The following is a 21,177-nucleotide window of genomic DNA, read 5'->3' on the forward strand; positions in this document are numbered from 1 at the left end:
TATAGTATACTTCTTGTACTTACAATAGGAACAATTCTGATGTATCAGATACAACTACATGGTATTTGTTGCCAAACGTTGACTTTTAAGGGTGATCACTAAATTTGTTATCCTGAAACTTTTTATAAACATTAAAATTGGTCAGTACAGGAGGGTTGGGAGAGAGGAAACTGTAGCTGTACATTTTGAAGGGATCCTACAGACTGTAGGGGTAAAAGTTGTTCAAGGGGCTTACATTACATTCTAGAGTGAAAATTGTGGAGTTCCCACTTCCCTAATGGGAACATCCCCCGAAGGGAGCATATTTCTATGGCTTTGAAAGAAGGAAGGAACTGGAGAGGTAGAACTGAATGATGGCTAAAAGATCCAGATTTAAAGTGTTATTTAAAGCCGCCTTTGTTAGATATAACTGGTACTGGACATTTTAGTTTTTGTAACGTACACACTTGGAGGAGAAATAGGGGGAACATTCTCCTTCTTACAATTGAATCTATTTTTACACTTTTATCGATCCCTCCCTCTCCAACCCCCATATGGCACTCACAGAATTCCATTGTATATAATTATCCCCAATGATACAATTTGGCCAAATGGCAATTTTAAGGATAGAGACAATTTTTAATCATTTCTTGCATAAATTGTCAGGGAAACTCCTGTTATGCAGCAATGTAGGCCACCTGTCTAGAGCAGAATACACTTCTTTTCTGGTCACTCTTTGTATCATTTGATACTAACCTACTCCACATTAGTACTGAGGAATTTCTATGGAACTGAGGATGTTAAATGTGGTCTCTTAGATTTAAATAGATATATCTAGGTATGTATACTGTGCTCATCACCACTGTGTAGCATCTGAGCTAACTGTAGGAGCAATGTGCTTTTGCCATTGCGGAGTAGTCACTACATCATACCATGGATCCCTCACACATCCATGTAAGGGTAGGCAGGATTCAAACCACAACTTTCTTCATGAGGTTCTGCCGCAGGAAGGACATTTTTACTTGCACATGGGCTCTGTATGATCCCCACCCACCACCGAGAACATGTCTAGGGATGTTCTGAACTGCTGTATGTGTTCATGTAATTAAAAACTATCATAATACATGTATGCAAAGCGGCAGAATTCAGGTTACACAAGCTCCCTTAAATCTGCCATTTTCCAACTTTACAAATGTTTTGCTTTTCAACCTAATGTTTTTTTTTATCAAGGGGGGTTTGGGTTGGTTGATCAGTTAATTGGTCTGGAAATGTCAAGGTACTGGAAAAAAAAAAGAAAGAAACATGGAGAAACAAAGCAATTCCATCTTTAGCAAATATTTGCTAAACATCAGTGGTTTAGGATTCCTGTGTTCTTTTCTGGTTCTGGGAAGGTTGTGGGGGCAAATGGAATAGTGAGAAAAATTACAGTTAGGACTTCGAGGTGCTATTTGTTTTCTTAATCTGCTTTGTATTTGCATAGTGTTCGTTCATCTATAGATCTCAAAGCACTTTTTAAAGGTGGCATGCTGAAATATTGCATTTTACAGATAAGAGAGCCAAGCACTTAGGTTTGGTATTATGTTTCAGAAAGGCAGTGTAGGTGAGTACTCTTTCCTTTCCTAGGTTATAAACTATTTTATTGTGGAAAAGCTGGAGGAGGATCCATTTGCCTGGGCTGTGATTCTTTGTAGTCGTTAGGAAATTATGCAGGAGACAGTGAGCATGCTCTCTGCAGCATAGCAAGAGTTCAGACTTTCAGACATAATGAGTAAGGGCGTAAGAAGTTATTTTGTGCATGTGCAAATGGTGCAAATTATTTCCTAGTAACTCAAATAAATTTGGATGGATTTTCATGGGAACAGAAAAGATGCTTCTTTGACCTCAGGACTGTCCTACTGTCAGATTTCAACTGCCTCCGGGTAAGCTCCTGTGGTGCTGGCAGAGTTTTTACATGGACAACATTTTCTGTTTTTCATTGCACTGATTTTGTAAAACTTCAACAACAAAAAATCAACCTGAGGCAGAAACCAAGCATGGAAAAATTCAACCCAAATAGTTCATTTGTCAGCGGTAGTAGCAATTAAAAGCAGATGGTTATAATGGAAAATGTTAGGCAAACTTAAAATAATAGGTGTTGCTATTGCTCTTCCTATAATGTTAGGGCTTGTCTACACTTAAAACGCTGCAGCAGCAGCACAGCTGCACCACTGTAGCGTTTCAGTGAAGACTCTACCCATGCCAGCAGGAAGGGTTCTGATCTGGGCACAGAGCCTCCACCTCCCTGAGAGGCAGTAGCTAGGTTGATGGGAGAATTCTCTAGTTGACTTAGCACCATCTCAACTGGGGTTTAGGTAAGTTTAACAGATTTTTCACACCGCCGAGTAACATAAAGTATAACAACATTATTTCGTAGTGTAGACAAGGCCTCATGTCAAAATATATGCACGTGTTCCCTGGACCAAATTCAGATGTGATGTAAGGATGGTATAAATAGTGTGAGGTGATAAATCGTATATTCTGTAGAGATAGAAGTGAAGATTTGTATCGGAAGGGTGTAAAATAAAGCCGGCACCTGGGATTAAACCCTTTGTGGGTTGCATTTCTTCCTACAAAAAATCACCCCTTCTGCCCATTCACAGGATAAGTTATATCATCTCACATCTGCAATGGCTTATGGCAGTTTCATTATTTGTAATTTACAGCAACATTCCCGTCACCTCTGAATCTCACCAAAGTAATGTTTTCAGTGCAGTGATAGCACATGTTCTTGGTCAAGAACTCTGCTATTGACAACCATTGCCCAATTAGCATGTTAGTTCAGTGATGTGCTTGTACTTTGAAAATACAGGCACACGAACATGTAGGAATTTAACACACCACCCATACTTGCAATTATCCGTGTTATACTCTGAACACTACACTAGGGGAGCACTGGTATAGGAATACTGATATACTATATTGTACTATGCTGGGAAAGCACCCCTAGTGTCTGTGCAGCTACACCGGAAAAGCTTCACTTTGTTCCAGTATAATAAAAACATAAAGAAATTGTTGGTATATAGATATACCAGCAGAGGTATACTGGCAAACCCTTCTAATGGAGACACAGCTTGTTTTATTGTGGAGCTGATATAAGCTATCCTAACAAAAGGACTTATTGCCAGTAGAGCTGAATCTACACTGGGACTTTTCCTGGCATAGCTGTTGGATAGGTTTGTGGGTTTTTTTCATATTCCTAATCAACATAGCAAAACTTTCAAATGTAGACCAATATAACACTCATCCTCAGCCCCACAGCCTGTCAAACAATTGTCCTCAGCCTGGTCTACATCTAAAACTTAGGTCAACCTAGCTACATCTCCCAGGGTTGCAAAAAATTCTATGCCATGTGCAAAGTAGTTAGGTTGACCATACCCCCTACTGTAGAAGCAGATAGGTCAACAAAAATCTTCTGTTGACCTAGCTACCACCTCTCACAGAGGTGGATAACCAACCTCAATGGAAAAATCCCTATCATTGTTGTAAGAAGCATCTACACTACAGTGACACAACTCCAGCACTTCCAACTTCTTTTTTCTTATCTTCTTAAATTCTTTACTTTGGATTTGACTTGGATTTCAATACATGTAAAGGGACAATAACAAAACAAACAAAATAAAACCCCACTTTTTATATATATTTTACAAACCAGACAAATAATTTCTGAGATGGAATTGTAAATGTCCTTAGAGTTTTAAAAATGTATTACTTAATTTTTACTTCTTTCAGAATCCACCAGGACTGTGTTGTAAGAGTTTTATCAGTTTGTTTTCTAGCAAAAGCCAAACAAGTTATTTTCCCACCTCACCCTTATCTTCTCTCTTACATGAGCACTATAGAAGATTGCAGTAGATAGCAGCATATGATTTAATATACTGTACAAATCACTTATAATATGTGTTTTATACTCCTGTTTCTATAAGCCCTTTCAGTCCTAATTTGTGTAATGTTCTGTTTTCCTTTAGGTCAATGGGAAGGACCTCTCCAAGGCCACTCACGAAGAGGCAGTGGAAGCTTTTCGGAATGCCAAGGAGCCAATTGTAGTTCAGGTTTTACGGCGAGCACCCGTTAATAAAACACATGGTAGCTCACAGGATGTTCAGCTTGTGGATGCTAGCACTCAGACCGACATCACCTTTGAGCATATTATGGCTCTGGCCAAGCTTAGGCCATCCACACCTCCAGTACCAGATATCTGTCCCTTTCTGCTTTCAGACAGGTATGGTTTACCTTTCTCTGTCACTTTTCCACCCAATCTCATATACTATCTATATAATAAGATTCCGGGATTGTCTCTCTCTCTCTCTCTCTCTGTCACTCTGAAGATAAGAATGTCTGTACAGTCAGTGTGAAGCAATGGTAACAGCTACAGGCATGATTGAGAGCTCTCTTGTTTTAGAATCATCACTGGGATTTGCGGTCTGTCACCATACAATTTTTAAGTTCTCACCCATATTCAGCTCTTTTTACACACGTGACTTTATGAATTGCATCTGTGTGACAGCACTCATTGGTAACTTTTAATATTAAGTATTCGTTTTCAAGAAACTAAGTGTTAACAAATTACTAAGTGTAGTGATAGCCTCACAGCTCTGTCTAGAAAACATCTCAGGAATACTGTCATCTCATTACTGTATAGCTGTCACTGATAGCCACAGTCCCACACTTGTTTCACTGCATCACCTCCTGAACTTCATTTGTGGATTAGAGCTGCAATAAGGAATCCTGGCTCTGATCACTATTTCTTCATCTTCATACTATTTCTTCATCAAAAGCTTTATGCCAACAGTGAGCCTCAGTCAGGTAGATAGCTACTCTAGCCAAAGCTGCCAAAAGGCTTATTAAGACCCAGAGAGAGCTGGCTTGTTGGCATTGTGTACATTTCTCCCTTACACAAAAGGAGAATCAAGGAAACTCATTAAATTAAGGTGGTTTTCTAAAGCAAAACATTACTGAATAGATAAAGAGATTAAACATAAAATCCCACATCTTGAATGACAGGGGGGGAGGGATAGCTCAGTGGTTTGAGCATTGGCCTGCTAAAGCCAGGGTTATGAGTGTGTAATGAGTTATTGATTGATTAAATGAATATTTCCTCTGAAATTGTACAGAATTTAAATATTAACGTAGCATATTTATGCAAAAATAGTGATCCATCCTTCTGGACCTCGCCTTATGAATTATTCCACCTGTCTGTCAACACTTCCCCTCTACTTCATCCAGTAGCTACAGGCAAAACCACAATCATACTAGAGATTTCCCATTGAACTCCCAATGTTCCATGGGTCTTTGCACAGGAGTGGCGTTGCAAAATGTATACCACATTTCACCTTGTCACAAATACATAGTCACAAAGTTCTGGGTGGATCGTCAGCAGATCTCACTAGGGTAATTTATGATCAGGATTCAGGTAATAGCTGTCTTTGTATCTGAGGCTACACATAAGTTCATTTTATTTCAGGAAGACCTCATTCTTTTTGTCCAAAACCTATCCTGTGTGCTGACATTTTCAAGAGTATAATTTCTCAAACACACCTTGGCAGCCTGTTGTGTCCATGTTGGAGAAGGCTGTAGAGTGCAAGTCACCCCTTTAAGGTCTGAAATAATTTGTGATCATTTAAGGGATTTAATGTGGTAGAAATGTGATTAGTACAATGTTGTGCTAAGAAAGGCTCCTTCGTGTTGCTCTAGTATCTGAAGTGTATATTTGGATGCATGTAGAGATGGCACACATATCTGGAGTTAAGTACATTTAAGAGTATGGAAAAATCCTGGAGCTTATCAGCTAAGCAGTTTGGCTCAAAACAGACCCTGCTTCGTTCCTCTTCAAAAATAACCATGTGTGGATCTGACAGTAGAATTTTGCCTTTAGTGCTGTACTTGGCAAAATGAAATTAACTGGTCTCTGTGCATTTGAAAAGAGAAAAGCCCCAGCTCTTGCCTGGTTGTATTCCTTTCAGACTGTCAGATCACTCAGAATAGCATTCCAAAGATGAGAAAACTACAGAGAAGTTTTTTTATCCTTTTTTAATTTGAAAAACTATTGTCTCATCTATTCCTGTTGTACTGCTTTGTCCCACATAGCTGCCATTCTCTTCACCCAGTGGAGCATGAATTTTATGAAGGTAATGAGTATCTTTCCAGCCTGCCTGCTGATGCAGATAGAACAGAGGACTTTGAGTATGAGGTAAGAGCATTAGCATGCTGCAGCTTTTCTTTTTACAATTACAGGTACTGTATTTATGGAGCTGATATCCAAGTCCTGTGAGAAGAACAATAGCAGGAATGCTCTTTTTTAAAAAAAAATAATTACCGGAGCAAATTCTCTCCCTCAGTCACACCTGTACATGGGTATGAATGGAAGCAGAATTTTGCCACGTATGTCTGAGTTTAGAAGGCTTATTATACACATACCATAGTTGTGTGATGGAAACTGTAGTTCAGTTATTCTGCTTTTTGCAGTTTTGAAACTTTGAAGAAAGACTTTCAGAAATTAAAAAAACTAACTAGAAGCTTCATTGCTTTTTCTTCTCATTTTCAGAAATAATTGGCCATTTTTCTACCACCTTAAGGATTGAGAGCAAGAATACACAGCACCTGGTGTTTTTTATTATTAGACCATGTTTAGCCTTTGCTCAGCTATACACTGTACAGTATTTTAAATAACACGTATATAAGTTATTAAGTAGCTTTCATGAAAGTATGGAAAATATTCTTCCTAATATTTGCTCTCCCTTAATAGTACATAAAGAAACCTTTTAAAGGTTTCAGATAACTGCTTGACATTTGGAAATAAAATGGATTGGGAAAGCTTTAGTAAATAGGCACATTGTTCACTTTTATCTTCTTTTTTTATGTTCTTTTCTGCTTACAACCTGGGGAAACTGAAGGTCTTCCCCTAGGAACATGGAAAATCAAATAAATCTACTTGGTGAAGCTAACTCAGAACAAACAAACGTTTATTTGAACTCTTCAAAAACTCATTGTTAGGGATTAGTGAAATCGTTATTTCTTCCCAATTGGACTTTGGTATGATATCTAATAGCGGGAAAGTCTTGGGGCTTATGTTCTATTTCGATTCCACATGGCTAACGTAATTTTAACTTCTTTACTGAGTGTGTGTGTTTGTTTGCAGCAGATCTGGCTTATGTCTATCAGAGAGACTATTTGTCTGATAATATTTTTTTAAATGGCAAAATAGACAATCAGAAAGAGAATACATTTTAAAAATCTTAACTTGTTAATAAAAAAGTTTTTTTCCCATTTTATCAGAATATTAGTGAAACGTTAAAAATGCAGACAGATTTTACATTTATATAGAGTCTAGTACAGTGGAATCATGTCCTCTTTATGACCATTATTAATCCCTAATAATAGCCGGCATAAGTATTATGACAGTGGTAAATGCTCAGGCAGGTTCTCAGTAGCCTGTAATCTCTACTAATCACACCATCATAGTCATTAATTTACTGTCAGCTGTGATTCAATTGCCCAAGGCAAACCCATTGAGTGACTGAAATAAAGAATGTTTCACATAAAATTTAAATAGGAAAGGAGCTGTCTGGCTTCCATTGAGAAGAATAATTTGCTCCACAAAACAAGAGAGGAGGGAATGACTACATCCTGCATCCTGTAACAAAAAAGGCTCCAAACACAATTTCTGTAACTCAGGAAAGAACAAAAGCCAGCCCTATGTTTAAGGCTACGTCTTCACTATCCGCCTGAATCGGTGGGTAGAAATCGATCTCTCGGGGAATTGCGTCTCGTCGGGACGCAACAATCGATCCCCGAATCGATGCTTGTACTCCACCAGCGCAGGTAGGAGTAAGCGCTGTCGACAGAGGAGCCAAGGAAGTCGATTTGCCGCTGTCCTCACAGCGGGGTAAGTCAGCTCAGATACGTTGAATTCAGCTACGCTATTCGTATCTTAAATCAAACCCCGCCCTTCCCCGTAGTGAAGACGTAGCCTAAGTTTCTATGTTAAATTCAAGTTCTGATGATGTGACATACATGGACCCATTGATAATGGTAAGCTTAAGAGGTACATGCATCTCCAGAAACATATGCACTCTTTTTTGGATATACAGTCTTGCACCTAGGTGTGCAGAATAGTATTTGCATACACAAATCTGTTAATTTTAAGTGCAACGGAGTCCTGCATTTTAGAAAATGTAGGAATAACATGAGAATTGCTAAATCTCAAACTGAATTAGCTCTTGCCATGGAAATTAAAATAAATAATAAGATTTCTTTTACTTATATAAATAGAAGGAGAATAAGGAAGGATGAGGTTGGACCACTGTGCAGTGTGGATGGGAAGGAGATTAAAGATAAAAATAGTCTAGATATGGCCCCAAAACTAAATGAATACTTTGATTTGATTTGCAAAAGTATAATATAGAACATGACTATGAAGGTGTAATGGCTGATGGAAATAAGTGTATAGAAATGAAAATTATCACACCTGAGCTGGAATGAAAACTTAAAGAGCTTAATGCACTCAAATCAGGAGGACCAAATAATTTCCATCCCACAATACTGAAAGAACTGGCACATGAGATTGATAGTCTGGTAGCAATGATTTTTAATAAATCTATCTGTCTATTTGGGAATAATACCATATAGTTGGTGCATAATTAATGCCATACCTATATTTGAAAGAGGGGGGGATTTGGGCAATTACAGACCTGCTAATCTGATTTCAGTAGTATGCAAGGCTTTAAAACAAACTATGAATAAAAGAATAATTGAATTAATGAAAGAAAATGGGGATATAATGCAACATGGGTTTACCAAAGGTAGATCATGCCAGAATAACCTGATTTCCTTCTTTGAGAAAATAACTGATTTTTTAGATAAGGAAAATGCAGTAGATCTAATGTACTTGGACTTCAGTAAAGCATTTGACATAGTACAACATAGGATTTTTTTTAGTTAAATGAGGGAAGATGGAAATTAGCACAAGATTTGTAAGGTAGATAAGGAACTAGCTAAATGGGACAAGGTGATGGTGCTTAAGGGTGGCCTATCAGACTAGCGGGTGTTTACTAGTGGAGTTCCTCAGGGATTGATCTTGGGACCAGTCTTGTTCAATATTATTATTAATGACCTTGGCACAAAAAGTAGGAGTGTGCTAATGAAATTTGCTGAGGATACAATGTTGGAAAGCATTGTCAATACTGAGGAAGATCAGAATATTTTACAAGAACGTCTGGATGACCTTGAAGACTGGAGTGGCAGAAATGGGTGAGATTCAGTAGTACAGAAGTGCAAGGCCATGCACTTAAGATCTAATAATAAGAGTTTCTGCTACAAGGTGGAGCCTCATAGTAGAAGAGAGACCAGGGTGTGTAGTCAAGGATGATTATGGGTTACCAATATGATGTGGCTGTGGAAAAGGATGTATCAGGTGAGGCATTTTCAGTAGTGATAGAGACACATAAATGCTATTGTATGAGGCATTGGTAAGGTCTCATTTGGAATACTGCATACAATTCTGTTCATCCATGTTCAAGAAGGATGAATTCAAACTGGAAGAGGTGCAGGGAAGAGCTACTAAGATGATCAGGAGAATAAAGAGCCTTTTTTATGAAAGAAGACTGAAAGGACTTGGCTTGTTTAGTCTAGCAAAAAGAAGGCTGTGAGGGGATACGATTGCTCTCTAGGAGGCAAGTTAAGGGGTAAATACTAGGGAGGGTGAAGAGTTAGTTAAGCTAAAGAACAATATTAGCACAAAAACAAATGGGCATAAACTGGCTGTGGACAAATTCAGGCTGGAAATTAGAAGAAGGATTCTAACCATAAGAGGGGTAAGGCACTGGAAGGACCTCACAATAGGAGTTGCGGGGGCAACCCATATAATTAGTTTTAAGAGAGAGCTGGGCAAATTTATGAGTGTGATTGTCTGATAGGGTTGCTTGTGAGGGTAGAGCTCAGCAGCCCTGGGCTCACTTCTGGTTTATGTCTTAGATTCCTAAAAGCTCACACTTTAGGGCTCCAGCCAATCATCTGCAGGGGTCAGGAAGGGACTCCTCCTCCCTCCCCCAGTGTATTCTGTGGAGTCTTTTGTTCTCCTTCCTCTTAAGTATCAGGGATGGTCATAGCTGAAGATGGGACACTGGACAGAGTAGGCCAGGGCTCTGAGGTGGCACACTGCATTCTCTCTCTCATGCTTGACTGGCTGGTTCTTGCTCACATGCTCAGGGTCAGGAAGGAATTGCCCCCCTGTCAGACTGGCAATGACCTTGGGGTTTTTTGCATTTCTGTGAAGTGTGTGGGTGCAGGTCAGTTACCAGGACTATCTGGATACATCTCACTTAACTAATTCCCTGCCATTGTAGGTGCCTTGAGCACTGATGCATCTCAATCCCTCCTACTCTCTCCCTGTGGGACGTAATAGTCTAATCTTCTGCAGGCTATAATACTTTGGCCTCATTTCAGTTGTTGGGGTTAGTGTGCCGTAGTTAGGTATGTTGTCTGCATGTGACATAGAGCAGGTCAGACTACAAAATCTGGTGGTCCCTTCTGGTGTGAAACTCAGTGACTTTATTTTTATGCACAAATGGCTCAATCCAAACCCACTGAAGTCTTCCCATTGATATCAGTGTCTTTGGACCAAGCCTTAATGCCTCTTTGCAAGCACAGCTATACATGTGGTCCAAACTGAGAAGAGGTAGGAGAATTAAAGACAATTGACAATCCATGTGAAATGCTGACCACACTGAAATCAATGGCAAAACTCTCATTGACTTCAGTAGCAAAAGGATTTCACCCTGTGGCCTCAATATGTCTTATTGTCTCCAAACATTTCAGCAGTCCTAGTTAATATCAGGTATTCAAGGGGTAGCCCCGCATTAAGTATGCCATTATTGATCAGAAAAATATGAGTATCAGCCTTAAAGTTGAATAGTCTTTTTATTTGTTGGGTATTGTCACAAGCTTAACATGACTTTAATTTTTGAGTTAATTTCCTTTGCTGGTACTTTTTCATACCAACACTATAAAATAAATTCATTCTCTTTCAAAGGCTGCTGAGTAAGGGTTTAAAACTGCACAGACCTATGTTTCCAAAGTTTACACACGGGAGCATTCTCATTGTAGTCAATGAGAAAACTGATGTGAGTAAAGTTGCTCAGATGCTTAAGTATTTGCAGGTTTCAGCCCTAAATGTGTATTTATGGACTTGCTAAAATGTTGACTCCATAATGATTTAGGAACTTTCTGAAAGGTGTGGTATTGGCCCAACAGACCAAAACGGATCTGTCTGTCTTGTGAATGCATATTTAGAGACTTTTCAACACATGGATTATTTAACCAATAGACCTAAACTGATCTGTCTATCTTGTAAATACATATTTAGGGGCTTTTTAACATGAGGATTACTGAGCTGATAGCCTGTAACAGCTCCCTTCAGAGCTATGATAGCCTGCAAATACCCCTTGTAAACATTATAGTCAGTCATGTCAATGTGATCATGGCCCCTGCATGCTAAAAACCCTAATGCAGTTTTCATGCAAATAGTCACTATGCAGCACAGTGACACAGTGACTGTATTTTATAAATAAAATAACTTAGTTTGATCCCCCACCTTCTGTATCTATACAAAGAAACTAACCATGTTATGGATCTGTGGCCTACAAAATTGATGCTGTTTCTGAGCTAGAGGTTTGTAACATAACCCCATCAATTTAGCATAGAGCTTCTAATTACAACTATTAAATCAAATTTTAGATTTAATTTTCTTAAAGACAGAAAGAGAGAGAAAGGGGGAAGTCAGGCCTTGGCTGAGACCTCATAAGCCAAGTTTCAGCTTCATGCAACTATAATGATAGTGATATGAATGAACAGAAGCACTGTAATACCTTAGTTACATATCATTAGATTGTGCTGGTTTTTTTTTTTTTTATTTTCCTACTGGATTCAGATTTTCCCCCAAACCTTCTAAAAGTTGGATTAAATCAAAAAGAGCCCTTAGCAATTAAAAGGCAGATATCAAATTCAGCAGCCACCAGAAGTAATGTCAAAGAAAAAGTTTCAAGAAATACATTGCTCCTTAACTGGAGTCCTAATAAAGACATATTTGTTATAAACTAGAACAGCTAAAGTTATCAGCAAGGCTGTAGTTTTCCATTTTAATTATATCTGATTGGTGGTGGTGGTGGATTGAGGTAAAAATACTGTAGGCTTTTAATGGAGAAGAGAATATTTCTCACCACGTGGCTTATAGTTGTCAGCTTTATGCAGCTGCTAGTCAGTTAGGGGGTAGTACTAATTGATAGGTCAAAAGAAGCTTGGAAAAGTTGGGCTTTACAGCATTATATGCATTTGCTGAGCTACTTCTTCATAATACCCTAGAAATTAATGCTAAAAACTGGAAGCGTTACTTACTATATTCAGATATTTTAGTGAGATACTTTTTCAAGTAGAAAGTATAATTTTTCATTTTAAATAAGCTACCTACAATATTAGTTAGGATACTAAGTGTGTGTGTCTGTGTGTAGAGATCTCAATTCCACTAGAGTCCTTCTAGTGTTATCAACATCTTTTTCCAGCTGCTAGCACAATCTTTTCATATAAATATATAGAAAAAGGTGGACTGCACGTTAAAGTTATTTATGAAAACCTTCTTAAATACTCTCGTGTCTGATAATTGAAACACTTTAGATTGTTTTAGTTGTATATCTAAAAATATTGCACTGCTTAGAGTTTTTATAAAGATGTGTTCAAGATTTCTTCCCTTTAATTCAAGAGAAGTCTTGAGCTGCTATAACTGTAATACCTATCCTGTGATCCTTCTGTCAGAAGTGCAGACTATAAAAAAGAAAGACAGTTAAAAATTAAACAGTGGTATAACCTTAGGTTTTATTGTAATCATTTGAATAACACACTATAATAATTAAAGTGAACCAATTTTAGCACACATTTGGCCTACTAGAGCTCAAGGAAATGCATTTTATAGGAATTTTTATATAAAATCCCTGAGGTTTAAACAGTCATGATTTACACAAAGACACATGGGTTTTAGCCTACGAAAGCTTATGCCCAAATAAATTTGTTAGTCTCTAAGGTGCCACAAGGACTCCTCCTTGTTTTTGTCTAAATATAGTTAACACTACATGCAAATAAGCAGCATAGTGGTAATAACAGAATATTGCTTTACTTTTAATATACCGCCTTTCATTTCAGAATTGCAGACTTGCTTTTCAAATATTAATGAACTAATCCAACATCTCTCTAGTGAGATACATAAATATTATTGTAACCATTTTACAAGTGGGGGAACTAAGCGTAGACACTTTAAGTGACTTGCCCAAGGTAGTACAGCCAGTCAGTAAGAATAGAATGGGAATAGAACCCAGGAGTCCTGACTAATAACACTGCTCTACAGCCAAAATGCTTCTGAAATAAATGTAGTCAAACTTTACTAATTCTGGGTCACTGAGAACGAAAATGATGCTTAAAATTGTTGATTGGCTCTAGTTTTCAAGATATGCTATTGGGTCAGTATATACAACCCTTGACTTGGGAATGGCGGAGGATAAGTGAGTTATAAAGGGAAGGGATCTCAATTTAAACCAGAAATGACTAAAATACATCTTTGACTGGATCTATGAATAAATCTATGACTGGGTTTGGACAGTACTTGCTTTTTAGGCAAAACAATGAATGATGCAATCTGAAGCTGGTATTGCATCATACATGATATGAATTGCATCATGTTATTCCTAGAAGTCATGGATGATGCAATCATCACAAAGCTTACATCACTCTGCTGAACAAATTGCCCTATATCAGCTCTAGAAATCATACAGTGCCGTGCTCTCTTATTTGTCAGTGTTTGATTTTGCAAAGGGACACATTTCTGTTTAGCCAAAGTGAGCAGAGATGCCTCGTACTTGTGTGAACAGTGCAGATAACTTCTGCTATGTTTGTGGTGAAGTGACTTTTGCATCACAAAAGCGCAGTATAACCACTATGGTTAAGAAAGCCTATCACCTTTATTTTGGCTGCAAAATTGGAGATCAGGACAAGAGGTGGGCCCCACACATATGCTGCAACACTTGTGCAACAAATCTTCGCCAGTGAACAGGTTGAACAGGAAAAGGAAATCTATGCCTTTTGCAGTGCCAATAATTTGGAGAGAGCCAACAGATCATACCAGCAATTGTTACTTCTGCAATGTGCCTCCAGTTGGGAAAGGTGTGTCAAAGAAGAAAAAGTGGACTGTGCATTATCCAAACATTCCATCAGTTATACGCCCAGTACCCCACGGAGAAGGACTGCCAGTTCCTGATGCACCAGAATCATTCTCACTTGAGTCAGATGAGGAAGAGGATGAAACTTCTCGTCCTGAACCATCAATGTCACAGGACCCACATTTTCTCCCATCCTCCTCCTCTGAACCACACCTCATAACACAAGGTGAACTGACTGACCTTGTCAGGGATTTGGAACTACCCAAGAGTAAGGCAGAGCTCTTGGGCTCCAGACTACAGCAGTGGAATCTCCTGGCAGGTGATGTTAGGGTTTCCATGTTCCGTGACCGTCAAAAGGATCTTATCCCATTCTTCTTCATGGAAGGTGATCTTGTAGCCTGCAACAACATCGATGGTGTGATGGCAGCCCTCAACATCGTTCACGATACAGATGAGTGGAGACTGTTCATTGATTCATCGAAGATGAGTCTTAAAGCTGGTTTACTGCATAATGGTAATGTTTTGCCATCAATTCCAGTTGGTCATGCAGTCCATATGAAGGAAACCTATGACAATATGAAACAACTTTTGAGGTGCATAAACTATAACCAACATCAGTGGCAGCTTTGTGGCGATTTGAAGGTTGTTGCTCTCTTGCTTGGTCTGCAGACTGGATACAAAAAGTACTGCTGTTTTCTCTGAGAATGGGATAGTCGTGCAAGAGATTCCCACTACATCAAGAAAGATTGGCCACTCCAACAGTCATTGGAGTCTGGGAGGAAAAGTGTTCAGCATCCACCACTTATTGAATCAAGGAAGATTTTGTTACCACCCTTACACATCAAGCTGGGTCTGATGAAGAACTTTGTCAAGGCCATTGACAAAACACAAGCAGCTTTCAAGTACCTCTGTGGAAAATTTCCAAGGTTAAGTGAAGCTGAGATAAAGGAAGGTGTCTTTGTTGGTCCTCATATTCGTGAACTTCTTTGAGATGATGCATTTCACCATGCACTGCGTGGCAAGGAAAAGATGGCATGGAAAGCCTTCCAGTTAGTGGCAATACATTTTCTCGGAAACAACAAGGCAGACAACTACAGGTTGTTGGTGGAAAACCCTCAAGGCATACAAAAGTCTTGGTTGCAACATGTCACTAAAGATACATTTTTTGCACTCTCATCTTGATTTTTTTCCACCGAACTGCGGAGCAGTGAGCGACAAGCACGGCGAGCAATTTCACCAGGACATTGCAACAATGGAGAAACGCTATCAGGGCAAATGGAGCCCATCAATGCTTGCAGACTATTGCTGGACAGTGACAAGAGATGCTCCATTTAATGAATACAAGAGAGAAGCCAAGAAGCGCCGAGTAGACACTGAATAGGACTAAACTAGGTACATAATAGTTTTTTGCCTTTTGTTTCATAATAAATTTTATTTATATAACCCTTTTGCTGATTTTTAAAGTGTTACGTAAACAGGACAGGTGAAATATTATCATGTAAAGCAACCATAAACACATGAAAAGACCTAGGTTTACAATTTATGATTAAAACTCTACTATCTACACAATATACATAGACATAAAATGTAAAAACTTAAATATCTTAGAAACAGTAGCCAATCAGTTGTTTTAATTGTCATATTTGAATTCAGCACATTAAAGTACATAATAAATAGCACATTTTATCTCTGAAGCAGACGACTTCTCAAAAATTGTAGACCAGTGGAACACTCCTATTTTAGCCACTAAATCACACTTCCCTCTTTTCATTTGATATGGAGATCACTGGATCATTTAGATGAAGTAAGATGTCAGGTCAGTTGCTGTTGTGCTTGTTTGTTCTTAATTTTTATATGTATTTAGAATCACTCCCTACAAAATGCTGACATTCAAAGCAGATGAAATTGCTGTCATCTGTAGCTGTCACAGGTAATGAATATCCCAATTTACAGACTTGGATTTTGCCTCTAACTAGCAAACATCACTGAAGAAGAAGACACAAAACTGACATTGGCAAATTTATCAAAGTTATTACCATTCATTGTGTTTTAGAACAAGAGGAAAATATATGAAGTCAGTGATATTCATTTTGTTTCATGATTTCATAAAACAAACACAAGATTACTCCTCATTCCACCTGAAAGATAATAAAAAATTTTCCTCGTTGTCAGGGCTTAGGTTTTCCAAAGAAAATGAAGAAAAGTGAGCTTAGTTTTTCAGCAATTTATTGTTTGGGCAACATTACAATACATGGTGTCTATTATTCATTCTAAGAATGAAGAGCAAAGTGTTTGCAGTGTTTTCCTATTTGTAGAATTCTGTGGATTGTAAATCATCCATTTTGATGAAGATTTATCTTTAGGCAATTTTTATACTATTATGATACACTGTCATGTATTCTTTATATGCCCCATATTTTGCAGTAAAACTATTATAGAAATCTTTAAGAGTTTTTAAATGTTTTATTGGTACTATTGTTCATACACTTCCACCTTAAAAGTCTTAATATCATGGATCCAACTATACAGACCTGAGAAGGAAGAAAATTATAACTACTACTTTTCCTTTTAAAATGTCTTAAAATAGTGTTAGTATAATAGTAGTAGTAATAATGTAGTCACAATATGTAATAGTAATGTAGTAATAATAATTAGGGCTGTGGGTCTGTCACAGAGGTCGCAGAAGTCATGGATTCCATTACTTTCTGCGACCTCCATGACTTCTGCAGCAGCCAGTGTGGCTGACCCCAGGGCCAGCCATTCTGGTCGCTGTTGGAGCAGCCCCACAGCAAACTACTGGAGTGGCCCCATAGCCAACCACACCATCCGATATACTGACTATGTTCCAGGGCCAGCCGTATTGGCTGCTGCAGGGACCACCTGAGCAGTGGCTAGCCCCAGGGGCTGCCTGAGCTGCAGTCCTGGGGGTGGGGAGGGGGGGAAACAATAAAATGTGATATAAAAATGACTTTGGATAATTTTGTATGCCTGTTTTTATGATCAAATGTTTGGCTTAATTTACGCTTATATATTGTACTATGTATATATGTATATATCATAAAGCAGATAGACATATAGGTGAGCTGGTATTGCTGCTGGACCCTTAACCTATGTACTTTCTGACTTTTTCTGATTTAAATGTGCAAACTTAACGTTGTCTTTTCACAGTATTTTCCTTTTAACAGATTGCAGTGTAGGCAACTGTATTAATTTCTCACAGCTGTCTAGAATTGAAACATTATCTTCGGCAACTTGATTTTAATTAATCCAAAATAGCTTTCACACAGTTTTAGGTCAAGAATGTCCAAACATGTGGAATTGTATCTGTTTTAAGAGTCTGAAATCGTAGCTGCCTGTTCTGTTGGCCAGATAAATGTTCTTCACAGCAGATGTTAGCACATCTGTTGTATCTCCTGTATTGTGATTGGCTGGATAGATGTTTAGAATGTGATGATGAGGCAAATAAATCTTCTCACTCATTTCAATCCTAAAGCAGGCAGTCAGCAGTAATAATGACGTATATACAGCCAAGTGCTGGGCAGTAATTTTGAAATACAAGCAAAAATAAAGTATGAATTTACTCAGAATAAGTGAATAGTGAAGGCTAATTATGCCAAGCTGATCCTCAGTTAATTTGAATTTGAGATGTGACAATCATATAAACCTTAGGATTTTGTGTAACTAAACTCATCAGCTAGAAAAGGACATATGCTGCAGTTTAGAGTGAGCTGTAAGTTATAACAGGGAGCTTTTTATTAGACATAAGGAGAATTGGGAATCCAGGTTTGGGAGCAGCTGACGCCTACAAGGTTGTGCCTTGGAAGGAAAAGAAGTTACCCACAGTAATGACCTAAGATCTTTGACATTGAGAAAATCCTTCATTTTTTTAATTCTCTTACCCTCCCTCCTTTGGTTACTCCCCTTCACACAGTTCTCCTTCGTGTTATTTTAATAGGCCTAGCTCTGTGCCCTGAAGTTTGTCAGACTTGAGTGCTGTCACACCACCAAAGTATGGGGTGAATTCCAAAAGTTGGGGTCCTCACCTGAAAAGGCCTTGCCATTAGTCTTAGAGCCCATGACTGTGGGAAAGGACAGCAAAAAACATGTTAGCCAATCTCAGCTGCACCGGGGTATAAAGTGGGAGGTGGGGGCTCTCATAGGTCCCAGATCATTCAAGGCTTTAATATGCAACACACTGGACGGCAGACAGAAATGAAAAAGAAGTCAATGCAAAGATTTGAGCAGTCATATGCTCATAGTGTCTCACCCCATTCAGTAAGAGCAGCTTATTCTAATCTGCACCAACTAAAGATTCCATGTTGCCTTGAAATAACCATGCTTGAACCAAAGAGTGAATTACAGTCACTTAGCCTGGAGATAACTAAGACTGTAAATAGGCCATTATAAAGACTGTATCAGAGAGAAAAAATTGCAGCCTCTGTGCCAGCTGCAGATGATAATGAGAGCTACAGGTCATGGAGAATCCAGGAGTAGGGCTGGTTGAAAATTTGGTGTTGAAACCTGTTTTCAGTGGCAAATTGGGTTTTTGACTAACTGGAATTGTGTGCTGAAAGTGTCTGCTTTCCTCAAAAAAAAAAAAAAAAAAAAAATCATTTTCTTTTGTCAGAAACCCCAAATCCAAAAAGTTTTGGCCTATAGCCAAAAATGGTTCAGGTTTTGCCAGAAATTTGTAGGGCTTTTGTAGCTTTCAGCTGAACATTTTCAGTTTTAGGCCAAAATGTTTTGATTTTCAGTTGCTCAAAAATATTTTAGTTTTTGTGGTTTTGTTTTTTGATGCCAAGTCAAAAATTTTCACTGCAAATTCATCTGAAAATGAATTTTGTTTTCATTTTTTGTCAAAATTTGTCAAATTTCTGACAAGGTCAATCCAAGAACAGTGATGACTCCAGTAGAACTAAGCCCTGGTCTACACTTTGCGGGGGGGGAGGATTGATCTAAGTTACGCAACTTCAGCTACGTGAATAACGTAGCTGAAGTCGACATACTTAGATCGACTTACCGTGGTATCTTCACCGCGGTGAGTCAACTGCTGCCACTCCCCCATCAACTCTGCCTGCGCCTTTCGCCGACGTGGAGTACAGGAGTCGACGGGAGAGTGCTCAGGGGTCGATTTATCGCATCTAGACTAGACGCGATAATTCGATCCCTGCTGGATCGATTACTGCCCGCTGATCCGGCTGTAGTGAAGACATACCCTTAGAGGCTCTAAGTCAATTTAACTAAAGGACATATCATAAATTTTACAATAAGTGCCACCATGACCCCAGCACATTCCCCTAATCTAATGCTTCCCCCTGACAAGTAGCATTGCTTCCATCTTGTCAGGACTGATCATCACCATTTGGAATTCATTCAGGCCCTTATTTCAACATGGCACTAGCAAAGAAGGGAAACTGTAGAATCTGGGCTGACTGAAAAGGAGACCTACAGCTAAGTATTCTCAGCATACTGATGACGCCTCAGCCCAAAACTCCTCTCCCTGTCTCTCCCTCACATCTCACATAGGCATTGAACAGGAGTGATGACCAAGGCTGGCCCCAAGAAGGATGCTGAATAGGCATAATTGTTCAGCCCTACCCTGTGGATCTCTCTGAGAAGAAGGCACAAACCCACTGAGGGAAACCTCTGTCAATCTCAGACCATCCACAAGTAGATCAATTAGATAATTCTAATAAGATCAGCATGGACAGTTTTCCATGGTGAGCGTCAAAAACAAGGAAAATCACCTGAGGAAAAAGAAGATATAATATCATATCATCATATCATATCATATTAATTAAAGAGATAAATGAGACTGAGAGAAAATAGAGAGACTGAAACAGATACAGAGAGAGAGATTTAGTCAAGAGGGTAAAATGAGATAAATTGAGGCTGAGAATAAATGTAAAGTAGATTTATTTAAAATAACAAATATAAGTTGAGGGCATGTTGTTTTCTGGTTTGTGTGATTGTCCAGAAAAATCCATGCAATGTATTTGCTTTTTATTAGAGTCTAAGGTGCTGTACGTTTACTACATCCCACAGGGTGGGATTATTGAGGTTGTCCTCTGACAAGCATCTGGAAATTCACTGTTACTTGTAATGGCTAGTAGAGGGGAAACTGGAGTTCAAGTGGATGTTCGTACCTAACTGGAGGATGTGCTGATAGCTGTGGAGCCTTTTGCAGCCAGGAAGTTTATAATCCTTAAAGAATTTTTCTTCTCTTTGACTTGCTTATGAGACACACTCCCTTTAAAGTCTGCCATGAGTCTTTTAAGCTCGAAGCTTAAACATGCTTTAAAAGTAAGTCAGCTAGGCCAGATTCACCATGTGAGTGCCCACTGGCTTTAAAATGTTGTGCACGCAAGTCCCATACTTTTACCCCTTTTGTCCCACTCTGGCACATTTACATTTTCCCATTGGAAATGATTCAGTGATCAAAGGGTTGCAATGCTCTAACCAAGCAGGAAAATTTTCTCTTCACAGAACCAGCTCTCCTAGTCCAGCTCTGCGGCTTCTCTACTCCAGACCTACCCACTCGCCCTCCCCAAGCCACTTGCCCATCAACTGTTACTCACCTCTCACCCACTGCCCTAACCAGCCAACATGCTGCTCCTCCAGTCTATGCAGCTGACCTATAGATTCCAAGGCCAGAAAGGACCACTGTGATCAGTCAAACCTTATGTATATCACGGGCCATAGAACAGGTGCACGGGTTAGTGGTCAGCAGATTACAGGTGCAGCTGCTGAGGAGTGTTACTTCATGTTCAGCAGCTGCAGTTGGTGCTCCTCACTGCTGCTGCTCTCCAATGCAATATAGCATCATATGCCAACTGTTTATTCTGTAATAGCCTAAGGAAGATAATGGTTTATTGGTATGAGATCTGAGATCAGGCTTGCTTACTACTAAAAGATTTGTCACCTATTTGTCTAGGTCAGTAGTTATTAAAAAATTCTACACCCA

The 21,177-nt window shown here is 38.9% G+C and overlaps 1 protein-coding gene across 3 annotated transcripts in view; it reads left to right on the plus strand.

Moving 5' to 3' along the window:
- Nucleotides 1-21,177, plus strand: part of PDZRN4 (PDZ domain containing ring finger 4) — a gene marked incomplete at its 3' end in the record, with an annotated part of 356,800 nt that overhangs the window by 305,017 nt on the left and 30,606 nt on the right. For all 3 annotated transcript variants that reach the window (XM_034769481.1, XM_034769488.1, XM_034769499.1), the window contains 2 exon segments: nucleotides 3,984-4,237; nucleotides 6,103-6,205. In XM_034769481.1, coding sequence (XP_034625372.1) covers nucleotides 3,984-4,237; nucleotides 6,103-6,205 — 357 coding nt within the window.

This window comes from Trachemys scripta, chromosome 1 (assembly GCF_013100865.1).
Source record: "Trachemys scripta elegans isolate TJP31775 chromosome 1, CAS_Tse_1.0, whole genome shotgun sequence".
Taxonomy (NCBI): Eukaryota; Metazoa; Chordata; order Testudines; family Emydidae; genus Trachemys; species Trachemys scripta.